General features: G+C 35.9%; 1 protein-coding gene across 4 annotated transcripts in view; it reads left to right on the top strand.

Annotated features, from left to right (window-relative positions):
* AFTPH (aftiphilin) overlaps window positions 1-12,580 on the top strand; it is a 64,694-nt gene that overhangs the window by 26,045 nt on the left and 26,069 nt on the right. For all 4 annotated transcript variants that reach the window (XR_004384576.1, XM_032873783.1, XM_032873782.1 and 1 more), the window contains exon 2: window positions 631-2,594. Coding sequence is in view for 3 of the 4 variants with exons in the window: in XM_032873783.1 (XP_032729674.1) it covers window positions 663-2,594 (1,932 nt within the window). In the remaining variant the exon portion in view is untranslated. The remainder of the gene's footprint in view (window positions 1-630; window positions 2,595-12,580) is intronic.

Below are 12,580 nucleotides of genomic sequence, written 5' to 3'. Positions count from 1 at the left end.
CTGGTATAGGATGTTCATAACAGAGGAGGCTATGCATGAGTAGGGGTGGGGAATATATAGGAATTTACTGTACTTTCTGCTTAGTGTTGCAGTGAACCTAAAACTGCTCTTAAAAAAACTGCTCTTTTAGTCTATTTAAAAAGAAAATTAACTTGGGTCAGAAATAAACATTGAAAAGCAAAGTGAGGAATATATTGTAGCAATTATTAGAGATAAAATTTTCATGTCTTATTTATAAAGAAGTCATACAAATCCCATAAGGCAGGCCCTGAACCCCCAACAGACTGGAAAGAACTTAAGCAAACAAGCAAGTTCCCTGAGAGAGTATTTTGTAAATATACTTTTGTGTTTATTCCAGCTTTTTTGGAAACCTCAAGTTCAGTAATGTAATACCAGTGTTCTTGGAAACATACACTAGAGGAGAGATTTTTTTTTTTTTTTTTGCTATTATAGCTGTGTAAAGTAATCGCAACTAAGAGAAAAATAATTTGAAAGATACAAAACAGAGCACTGTAAATTTGCATTGTTTTGAAATAGCTCTGAGAGAATTTTGGAAGACCTTAATATATGTAACCTGTCCCCTCCAAAAAAAAAAAAAAACAACCCTGTTTTTTTTTTTTTTTTTTTCAGGTGTAAATTAATTATTTGAAAGCAATTGAGCAATGGAGCCAGACATCATTCGAATGTATTCTTCATCCCCACCACCACTAGACAATGGAGCCGAGGATGATGATGATGATGAATTTGGGGAATTTGGTGGGTTTTCAGAAGTTAGCCCTTCTGGTGTAGGGTTTGTTGATTTTGATGCACCAGATTATACTCGTCCCAAGGAAGAGTTTGTACCTTCAAACCATTTTATGCCAATTCATGATTTCTCAGAAAATGTAGATAGCCTTACTAGCTTTAAGTCCATTAAAAATGGTAATGATAAAGACATCACAGCTGAACTTTCTTCTCCTGTAAAAGGACAGTCTGATGTTTTACTTTCTACCACCAGCAAAGAAATAATTTCGTCTAAAACGTTAGATACTTCCATTGATGGCGTAGAAAGTCTGGGAGATTTAAATACTATAGTGAAGCAGAGACAGAATGTTGGAACACCTGAAGGTTTCTCTCCAGGAGATTTTAGAACTGGTATGAATGTTGTTCATCAAAACAAGCAGTTAGAGAGCTGCAATGGTGAAAAGCCTCCTTGTCTGGAGATTCTGACAAATGGATTTGCAGTACTGGAAACTGTAAATCCTCAGGGAACAGAAGATCTGGACACTGTAGCCAATTCAAAAGGAAGAAAGCCTCTTAGCACTCATAGTACTGAGTATAACTTAGACTGTGCACCTAGTCCTGCTGAGGAATTTGCAGATTTTGCCACATTTTCCAAAAAGGAAAGGATACAACTAGAAGAAATAGGATATGAAGTGTTAAATGATAGAGAAGCATTAACCATTCAGGAAAACAATAAAATTAACAGAGTCAGTGAACTGAATTCTGTAAAAGCAGTGTCTTTGGGTAGAAGTTTTGATGATAAAGGAGACATGGATGGAGAGGATCAGGTTTGTGTTTCAGAAATAAGCATAATGAGTACCAGAGTTTTCAGTACTGAAAAACAAGGCCTTCCAGCATTGCAACAGGATGAATTTTTAAAATCAAGTGTTCAGTCAAAGCCTTGGAATTTGGCAGACTCAGCTGATAATTCAGAATCCAGTATGAGAGAAGAGTGTAAAACTGAGGAAAAACTTGATTTGTTTACTCCTGAGTGTGCTGACCTATGTATGGATTCTGTTAAAGCTTCTGATGCTAATAATGAAGTTGGTTCTTCCAAAGAAGAAAATAGAAAGTTTACTTATTCCCAAAGCCCCAGCATTGATCCTACAGAAGAAAATGTTCTGGATGATTCTATAAGTGTAAAAAATGGTGATAGTAGTAATGACTTTGTGACTTGCAACGATACTAATGAGGATGAGTTTGGTGACTTCGGCACAGCCAGTGGCACAACTCCACCTTTTGTTACTGGTACTCAAGATTCAATGAGCGATATCACTTTTGAAGAGTCCTCAGAGCACTTTCCACATTTTAGTGAACCAGGTGATGACTTCGGAGAATTTGGGGATACAAATGCTGTTTCTTGCCAAGATGAAATTATATTTACAGAGTCCGACCTAAAACAGACTTCTGATAGTTTATCAGAGGACTGTAAGTTGAGAGGAAAGTCTACTGAGACAGGCACGGATCCTGTTTCAAAACTGGAAATTGGGCAAGAAGGTGAATTTGGAGATTTCGATTCTGTGCCAAATATTCAAGATGACTGCAGTGCTTTTCAAGACTCCGATGATTTTGCGGACTTCAGTTCAGCTGGGCCTAGCCAAGTTGTAGATTGGAATGCTTTTGAGGGTGGACAGAAAGATAGTTGCTCTTGGGCTGCTTTTGGAGACCAGCAGGCTACTGAATCTCACCATCGAAAGGAAACCTGGCAGTCACATAGGACAGATGAAAAGATTGCTACTCCAGGAACCCCCAAAATGCACAGTGTCCCTTCAGCAACCTCCAAAGGAGCAGTTGCTGGTGGCCATTTACAGGAAACAGCCACTTCAGTTCAGGTATTTACTGATTTTCTCTATTTTGTATGATAAATTAATTGCTGCGGAGGCTTTTCAGAAAGTATTTCTAGATTGGGTACCTGCTGAAGGAGTCTCTCATGATACATAATGCTTGCTTGATTTGTAGGTCAGTTACATTTTTCACAACCCTTTGGTAAACTTTAAATAGACAGTCCTGTAGTAAGTAATGTTTGGTAAGCTTTTTCTTTATCTCAGTGAGTTTAATATTTACAGAAATTCATCAGCTTGGTTTTTTGATTAACATAAATAACACCTAAATAAAAATGCATTGTTTAGCTAATTAACTATCCAGTGAATCCTTTCACTTTTACCTTTATGGTGATTATTCAGAAGAAGGTTAAGCTGAAATATAGATTTTTTTTTTAAGTTTCAGAAATAATGTCTCTTAATTTTGCCCACCAAAAGACCTAGGCAGTTGGAGTACAGTTTAAGATTTATTTACTTATTTATTTATTTGAGAGAGAACCAGATCATGTGCATGAGCTGGGGTAGGGGCAGAGGAAGAGGGAGAGAGAAAGAGAAAGAACCCTCAAACACACTCCCTGCAGAGCCCGATGGAGGAGGGGCTTGATCCCAGGTCCCTGAGATCACGACCTGGCCTGAAATCAAGAGCCAGCCGCTTAACCAGTTGAGCTATCCAAGTGCCCCCGAAGTACAGTTTTGAGTTCAGGAGAGAGCAAGCAGAATTTGAAACTTCAGCCTCTGCTGAAGGCTGTAGGGAATTGAAGGATAGAAAGAATTTGAACAAAGCGGATTTGGACTTTGTAATTTGACAGCGACTAAAGACCTGGGATGAGGGATGAGAAGAATTAAGGGTAGACCTAGAACAAAAAACAGTCATAGGTTGATTTACTGTGGCTGTATTTATTTACTTATAATTTCCTGCAAATGTCCATTTATGTTTACACTTTCTGGGGAGTAGGTGTGTCAGGGAGAATATTTTTACCCCCCCAGCACCTATACTTTATCCTTCTCTGTTCCAGACTCTTTCAGAGAAGAGCACTAAGATTTATTTTTACTTAAAGTAGCTTCTAAAGACACAGTTTGATATCCAGGTTGTTCCCCAATCCTGAGTTATACCCTGTGTTAAGCCTAACTTTTCCTCAACCCCAGAGGTGTCAAAAAGAGCACTCCCTAGAAAATCACTGCTTTGTAGTGGCAATTGATAAAAATAACACTCATCTCAATGAGCTTCTTTTAAAGACAAAGAACAAGATCAGAATCTGCCAGTTCTTCAGTTATTTTATGCTAAGCAAACCATCTTCAGTTAGAAGTATTTCCAAAGTCTGAGTGTTAATTGAAATGGTTATACATCATTGCTTTGATACATGAAGATATTATTATGGTATTACCAGGTGGTGGAAATAGCTAATCACTTTTGATTTGACTTTGAGTGTCTGAAGAGCTTAATTCCCTAATTCAGTTATTATATGATTTGGCTAGTGTGTATTATTCCTGTTGATGAATTTATTATTGAAGTAGAAGGTTTCCATTTTAAACAATGAGTAAACTAATTATACAAAGCCAAGACTGTTGACTTTGACCTAATCCTTCCCTATTTAGTTTCATCTTACTATAAGGTGACACTGGTATTAAATGATCTTTATAGCCCTAGAACTTGTAACATCATGAGATAATGAATTTTTAAAAGTATGACCACTTCAAAAGGAATTTTTTGTATTACACTAGTTGATTGAAGTTGTTTATAACTTGATAACTGGATATAAGAGGTAATAAAGTATATAAGCTTTATATAATCTTACAAATCTAAGTTTGAGTCTTGACTCAGCCTCTTACAAGCTTTCTGATTTTGGACAAGTTACTTCTGAGCTCAGTTGCTTGTTAAAAAGAGAGACAGATAAACCACTTCAGGGGATTTTTGTGAAGATAAAATGACAGTAAATTTTAAAGTGAATGAAAAAAATCCTCTGAAAAAAAATTTTGTAGTATGATTCTGTTTTGTAAAGATAAGCAAAAACTGTGTAGATGTGGCAAGATACATTTAAGACTTCCTGAGATTTGGTTGGCTCACTCATCAGACTTTTATTTTTGCTGATAGGTTTGGAAAATGAATAGAATTTAGAGATGGATTTTGGAAAGGAGAAATTGTTGGAAGGGGCTGGAAGATAAGTATAGAAGGAAGTTGAGGTAGGGAATTGGGTAAGCCCTGCTGAGTAAATGACTGAATTGGAAGTGATTTTCATTCTTACCCTGCTGTTGTGAAGGCAGCTTATGGCCTGCAGTTTCTTCCTCTCCCAGAATATGCTGAAAAAGTACATTAATGTGAGTAAGTCCCTTAGGAGAGGATTAGATTTACTGGTATTTTTCCTAAAATGTTTCTCCTACCTGCTACAGTGTTGGGGACAGCACAGGAATCCTCACTTATTAATGACAGTGAATGTCGGGTTCTTTTTTTTTTTTCCTTTTTTTTTTTTTTTTTAAGATTTATTTATTTTAGAGAGTATGCACAAGCGTGGGGAGGAGGAGAGGGAAAGGGGGAGAGAGAGAGAGAGAGAGAGAGAGAAGCAGACTCCCCACTGAATGCAGAGCCTGACGTGGCGCTTGATCTCAGGACTCTAAGATCGTGACCTGGGCTGAAATCAAGAGTTGGGCACTTAACTGACTGAGCTACCCAGGAGCCCCAAATGACAGTGAACATTAGGTTTTTAATGGTAAAATTTAGAATGACTTATTCCTCTTGAATTTTACCTGGATGCAGCAATTCTGTCCTGGATAGAGTAGAATGCCTTCAAGTCATTTTGTCCAAATTCTGCTTTGACAGAATGTTGTGAGTCTTTTAGAATTCATAGCTGTTAATTCAGTTAAACAAACATGAGGAGCAAGTCTTTGTTTTGAGAAATGATACAAAAATGGTGCAGTTGTCATTTCAAATTTCTATTTTCACTGTGACAGCGTCTGTGTCCCTATTTTTTAGTAATTTCCTTTTTTCAGGCTACCCATAAGATATCTTAGTATTTTAATAAAATATATCTTCCTTGGGTCAAGAGACTGTCAGTTGTTGCAGCTTTATTGTAATAATTTATTACTTAGGGAAGAGTCAACCAAGAAGACATCTTTGAAACTTATAAAATGGTTTTAGTCAAATTAATTCATAAATGTGGGTCTGGTGAGCCTTAGAGGTTCAAGCCTTGATGTAAAAGCCATACATGACCATTTATTGAGAAATATTCTTCCCTCTCACTGAATATTTTTTTCTGAGAACCCAGAGCTCAATATATTTCATATTCTTGTTAACATTCTTATAAATTGTAGAAAACAAGTAGTGGTATCTCTGTTGTACAAATTGAAAAAGAGGTCCAAACTGTTCTTTGGTTTTTGGGCTAAGATTCAAAGCAAAATGATGATAACAAAAAAAAATCCTCCTTACTTTCAAAGCAGTCCTTTTTTCCAGATTTTTTTCTTTCTTTCTTCCTTTCTCCCTTACTTTCTGTCTTCCTTTCTTTCTTTCTTTAACCTGTTAATATTCCAGAAAGGAAGTTTGATTGAAATAACCAAGATTACTTTTTCTTAGATTTATGGTAAAGGAGGTTAACATTGTAAGTACTGCATTTAACTCTGAACTTTTATAAAATTTTTTAAATATTGCTGTGGATGTTACTTGAAAATTTAAGTAATTGGTAAATAATCTCTTTATATTAATTGACTGTAGAAAAGGAAGCTATGAGCAATTTTTTCTTATTAGCCATCTACTTGATAATGCTCCTGGGAAAGTGTTACTAGATGAAGATTTGTTTTGAGAGCCTTAAAAATTAAGAGTATCACAAAAAGAAAAAGGAAGAAAATTATGAATAATTTTGCCTATTTTACTTTGAAAGTAAATTTTTCGTTTCTTACCAGAAAGCATTCTCAAACTGACTCTAACCCCACAAAAATGTGGGGTTAGTTTGTTTATTTAATCATCTGCGTAAGATTTGTGCACGTTTTCCTTTCTGTGGATGAACACCTGAACTTATTACTGAAAACATAAGCAACCAAATAAATTAAGTGGTCAGAAGATACAGACTTCCAGTTATAAAATAAATAAGTCCTGGAGATGTATAGCACGGTGACTGTAGTTAATAATACTGTATTGTATATTTAAAAATCTCTAAGAAAATAGCTCTTAAAAGCTCTCATCACAAGAAATAAAAAATTTGTAACTATGTGTGGTGATTGCTGTTAACTAGACTGACTTACTGTGATCATTTTGCAATATATACATATCAAATCATTATGCTATATTCCTGAAACTAATATAATGTATGTCGATTATATCTCAGTTTCGTTTTTTTTTTTTAAGAAATTGAGATTTTGGCCTTATAGCTCTTTGCTTACTTGAAGTATCTGGATAGCAATTTCTTTTGTTATTTTTCCCTCGGAAAATTCTTGTCTTTAATTCCAAAAATAGGTAGAAATATCTTATTAGATTTATCCACAAACTGTGCAGAAGGGCCAAACCATCTTTTTAGAGCATGGTGAATATTACAGTTGGTCACTTTTCTTACGTTATAGCTTGAAATTGGGAATCAGTAAAGTGTACGATTGTAGATTGTACTTGATATCTTACTTAATATTTAATGGTGGCAAGGCATAAGGTAACCTCTTAAATGGAAGATAAAATTACCCAGTGGATTTTATATTTCTTCCAAATTTCCACTTAAGAGTAAGATCTGTTGCTATCAATGTTAAAACTATTAATGTTAATCAACTTTTGTTCAGAAGAAAGAAAACTAACTAGAAATATGTTGAAGGAACCTTGGGAACTACCTTAAAAATACAAGATACTTTAAAGAAGACACACATTTGAGTGGCATAAGAACCAGAGTCTAGGATCCTAGGTGCTGGTCTTACACACCCCTTTGGAAAACTGAGATTTTCTTTTTTGTTGTTTGTTTTTTTGTTAAAGATTTTATTTATTGGGGCACCTGGGTGGCTCAGTGGGTTAAGCCTCTGCCTTCGGCTCAGGTCATGATCCCAGGGTCCTGGGATCGAGCCCCACATCGGGTTCTCTGCTCAGCAGGGAGCCTGCTTCCCTTCCTCTCCTTCTCTCTGCCTGCCTCTCTGCCTACTTGTGATCTCTGTCTGTCAAATAAATAAAATCTTAAAAAAAAAAAAAATTAACCATCAGAAGAGGGAGCATGTTTGTCCCTGTATAGCTTTCACTTATACTCATTCTGAGTTCTGTCATAGCTTCATGTTTAGGGTAGGAGGTATATAAGCAGCCATTTCATTTCACCCACTGATGCAAACAAGTCGTATTACTGAATGAAGAGTTTCCCAATTGGTAGGCCCCAGTCACAAACAGGTTACAAGTCTCCCCCAAATCCTGAATGCTGACTTTCTGGTAACCAAAAATTTACTCCCTGAGCTTTCATTTCATCCCTAATATTGGAAACAATAATACTTAGCTTTTGGGATTTTTTTTTAAAAGATACATAAAGTAATATATGTAAGTATTAAGCAATAGTACCGAGTATGTAAGGGATTCAGTTATTATTTATACTTGTTAAATTATATAAATGTATCCAACCTATGTACAAAAATGGTTTAGATGGCTTATAAAAAGATATACTTTCTTAAGTAGAACAAATATGCCCCCTGCAGTCTTAAATAAAAGTGAAGTGTATTTTGTTTTGTTTTGTGTTTTAAATCTAGTGCACACTGATCTCACTAACATTTCTGTATTGGCTGGTACAGAAACCTAAGTATTGGAGATTCAAAATGAGACACATTCCCTGCCCTCAAAGCTCCTATAATTTTTAGAGATTGAGTTTAAAACTGCTTTGATGGGGGCGCCTGGATGGCTCAGTGGGTTAAAGCCTCTGCCTTTGGCTCAGGTCATGATCCCAGGGTCCTGGGATTGAGCCCCACATCGGGCTCTCGGCTCAGCAGGGACCCTGCTTCCTCCTCTCTCTCTGCCTGCTTCTCTGCCTATTTGTGATCTCTGTCTGTCAAATAAATAAGTAAAATCTTTAATAAAATCTTAAAAAAAAAAACCAACTGCTTTAATGACAGCTTTAATATAGCGTGTAAGAACACAGACTCTGAAACTATACTCCCTAGATCAGGATTCAGAGTGTAATACTCATCTGTGGGCGAGTTAACCTCTTAGTGCTCCATTTTTCTCCTTTAGAACATGGGGATAGTAATAAGACTGTCACCTTCCTCCTGTGATTCCTCTGTGTTCTTCTGTGAGTTAATATTTGTAAAGCATTTAGAATAATGCCTGGCATGTGGTGAGCACTGTGTAAGCATTAAATAAAAAACATAATGAGCTATATCAGGCTGTTGCAGTTTCTAACTATGTTTCAGAGAACATCTTTTGATATTTTACTGAATTTAGGTGCTCACTTTCTTGAACTGTTTAGGGTTATACTGATATTGTTTGATTTATACATACTGCACTGTCTGCCTAGGGAAACTCATTTAGCCAGACTGACTTTACCTCTAATGCCAAATAATAAAATACAGTCTTTTAGAATTTTATATCTAATACAAGTCCACATGTATTGTAACGTTAATAAATATTACTGTTTAATTCACATCTTTTTCTGAGTTAATCAGCTACAAGGAGTTTAAAAGTATGTAGTGTCCCCATTTAATCAAAACCAGGAGTTGATTGCCTCTTATGGCTAGATATACTCTATACAGAAATAAGAATTCTTCTAACTGTACTTTTTTTTTTTTAAGATTTTATTTATTTATTTGTCAGAGAGAGAGAGTGCACAAGCAGGCGAAGTGGCAGGGAGAGGCAGAGAAGCAGGCTCCCCGCTGAGCAAGGAGCCCAATGTGGGACTCAATCCCAGGACACTGGGATCATGACCTGAGCCGAAGGCAGCGGCTTAACCCACTGAGCCGCCCAGGTACCCCAGAAATAAGAATTCTTATAAGCAGGGTAATATTAAGTTCCTTTTCACTTATACACAGTAGAGTAAGTCCAAGTTTAAATATTTCACTTTGTTGACCCTAGTGTTGATATAATATTAATTTTATTACTCATTTGGTTTAAGGCTATTGTAGGTATTAAACTGGGCACTGCTTAAGATTCTCCATTTCTCTCTGCTCTGCACCTCCCTCTTTTCTCTCTCTCAAAAAAAAAAAATTTTTTTAAGATTTTATTTGACAGAGAGAGAGATCACAAGTAGGCAAAGAGGCAGGCAGAGAGAGGGGGGAAGCAGGTTCCCTGCTGAGCAGAGAGCCTGATGTGGGGCTCGATCCCAGGACCCTGGGATCATGACCTGAGCCGAAGGCAGAGGCTTAACCCACTGAGCCACCCAGGCGCCCCCCCAAAAATTTTTTTTCATAAAAAATAAAATCCACAAGGAGTAACAGTAAGAGGTTCTATTTATATAAGTGGCTCTTAATGATAGACATTTTTAAATTGGTACTTATTTTCCAATTCAGTAAGAGGATCTTAAGGAGGGTGCAGAAATTTGGATTATTTAATTTCTTCTTATGGTAGAAATTGATAGATCGAAACAGGTATTTTCATAATGATTTAGAATGCTAAATAGTGGTAGAGAAACATCCCTAGTGAGATTTGAACCTAGTTTTGACATTTATCTTATTCCTTGGTAGGGTACTGTGTTTTGTGTACCATCTGTATAACAGTAGTAGTGATAAAAGTTACTTCTTAGGCACACACTGGTGCCAGACATTTAATCCTGTAATTCGTCACCCACCCTGTGAGAGTGCCCCTGCTATTTCCAGTTGATAAGTCCAGAAGCTGAGTCTCATCTCTAGGTCCACAGCCCTCGATTGAAGTATTATAGTTAATCAGCCATTTACTTCCTGGAATTAACTAGTAGCAAATGAAATTTGGCATGTATTATCATGAACAACATATTAGTAAGAAACTCTTTTTAGAGAGTTCCTTTTTACCATCAGACTTGTCTTGTGCATAGCTGTGAATTGTATTTTTAAAGGAAAATGTCAGGAAATTTAATTTTCATCACAATCTTTGTTAATTCTGTTAGCTGCTTTCTTTTTGAATTGTTAGAGTTCTCCTTGTGGTGTGGGTGGTGCTGTTAGTGGTGCAGTTAGAGGATTCTGATATTTGAATCTTTGTTATTTATTGCTCTACCTCAGGGGTCAGCAAACTGTGGTCTATGAGACAAATCTATCCTGCTCCCTGTTTTAGTAAATAAAGTTTCATTGGAACACACCTCACTTAATTTGTTTATAGATGGCACAAAGCTGAAAATACTTACTATCTGGCCCTATATTGAAAAGAATAGCTAAAAGAAAAGAAAGAATTGCTGACCCCTGCTCTACTTCATTCAACAAAATATTTGAAGCAATTGGGTGTAATATCTAACCACAAAGATAAATGGAACTTTCTTTTAAGTTTTTCATGTAATTTACATTCTGTATGAGAAAAGGTGAGGTGAATGTGATGTTCTGTTTGTTCATGTACATTCCACTGATTTGACAGTTTGCTCACGGGTGTACATAAGACTGATAGGTAGGTATAATATTGCCCAATTAACTGAGTATGTTTTGGGGTTATTTCTTCCTTCCTTTGATAAATATTTTTTCTTTCCCATTAAAAGGATAACAAAGAGGATATGAGAGAGATTCAGTTTTAATTTACAGAGAAGTAAAATTTAGTCATATGTGGGTTTTTGTTTACCTTCCCTGCCCAGAAGGAGCCAGGGCTTATCATGTTTCCAATTAGATGGTTATCTGATCCCTTTAAAAGTAGTGTCTGTCCATTCCCTCTGCTGAAGCAAGTAAGTGCAGGTCCCCTTGACACACTCAGGTTTCACAAGCCTGGGGATCTTGAGTCTACTCTTAACTGTAGGTTTCATAATTGATACTGAGAAGCTTTTCCCATATCACACACATGAATATAATGAAGGTGTTCGAGTAACTTTTGTAGAGATAGCAGAAGAGTACCCTGAGACTAATTATTCAGTGTTAAGTTTTTTGCTCTGATACTGCTTCCAGAAGAGAGATTTTGGTTTGGAAAATATGTTTGTGAAGATTTTTCCTTTTGTTTTTCATTTTCCTGTTTGCTGACTATGCTAAACAACGGAAATCAAGCGTTAACTTGTTTTTGTTAAAGCGTTAACTTGGCAGGAAATACCACCATGATGTGGCGTTTTCTTGTACACTCGGTATCATTTCAGGAGTACACTAACAACAATCTTTAACTTAATAGTTTGTATTCCTGTTTGATATTTAAGTAGTAAATTGAGCTAAGTTGAAAATATTTTACATGTATCTGACATACAGTTGGGAAAGTGGGAATAAATGTTATCATAGGCTACACGTGTAGAACAACCTAGTAGTACCCCCAAAAATGTAAGTTAATCTCAATTTATTAAGTTTTAATTAATGAACATACTCCAAAATGCCAATGTTTTCAGTGAAAATACTCTAAGGAATATTCCGTCTTCAATTGGAGGAAAGGCAGCATTCTATTCAAAAATACATTCAATGAACACACCATAGATAGAAGAGTAGAGAAATGGAATTTTTAAAAGATAACATAGATCATCAAAATGCTAAATGAGCTATTGAATTTCTTAGTAAAGATTGAGGCATTCTTTCCTATTTTGGTTTCTATTAGCAGCAGAGATATTTCTAAAAGGCTTTTAGAATTCAGATGTTTATATTCAAGAAAAAAGTTCTGTTCAACTATAATAGCATAATGCTTTTCATAAACATTCATGTTAATCATTCTTAAATCTAATGTACATGAGTGGTAGTTGGAACATCTAGTGATAGAAGGAATATGAATGCTGCTTGTTTGTTTTTCTGAATGTGTCTCTTTGTTTTTATTTTTGCTTTGGGTAGATTATGCACACTTTGAGGTTGCTTTCTCACTGTACAATTGAGTAATAATTTCTTCTTTGTGAATTCTGTAATAGATTAAATAAGGTAATGTTTGTAAAGTACCAGATATGTTGCTTGGCATTTAACTACATTAGTCACCACTATATCATTATGGTTACTTAGTG

The sequence above is a fragment of the Lontra canadensis genome, unplaced genomic scaffold (assembly GCF_010015895.1).
Source record: "Lontra canadensis isolate GAN:19392208 unplaced genomic scaffold, GSC_riverotter_1.0 scaffold50, whole genome shotgun sequence".
Taxonomy (NCBI): Eukaryota; Metazoa; Chordata; class Mammalia; order Carnivora; family Mustelidae; genus Lontra; species Lontra canadensis.
Note: the sequence above shows the minus strand (reverse complement) of the source record. Positions and strands in the feature narration are given on the sequence as shown.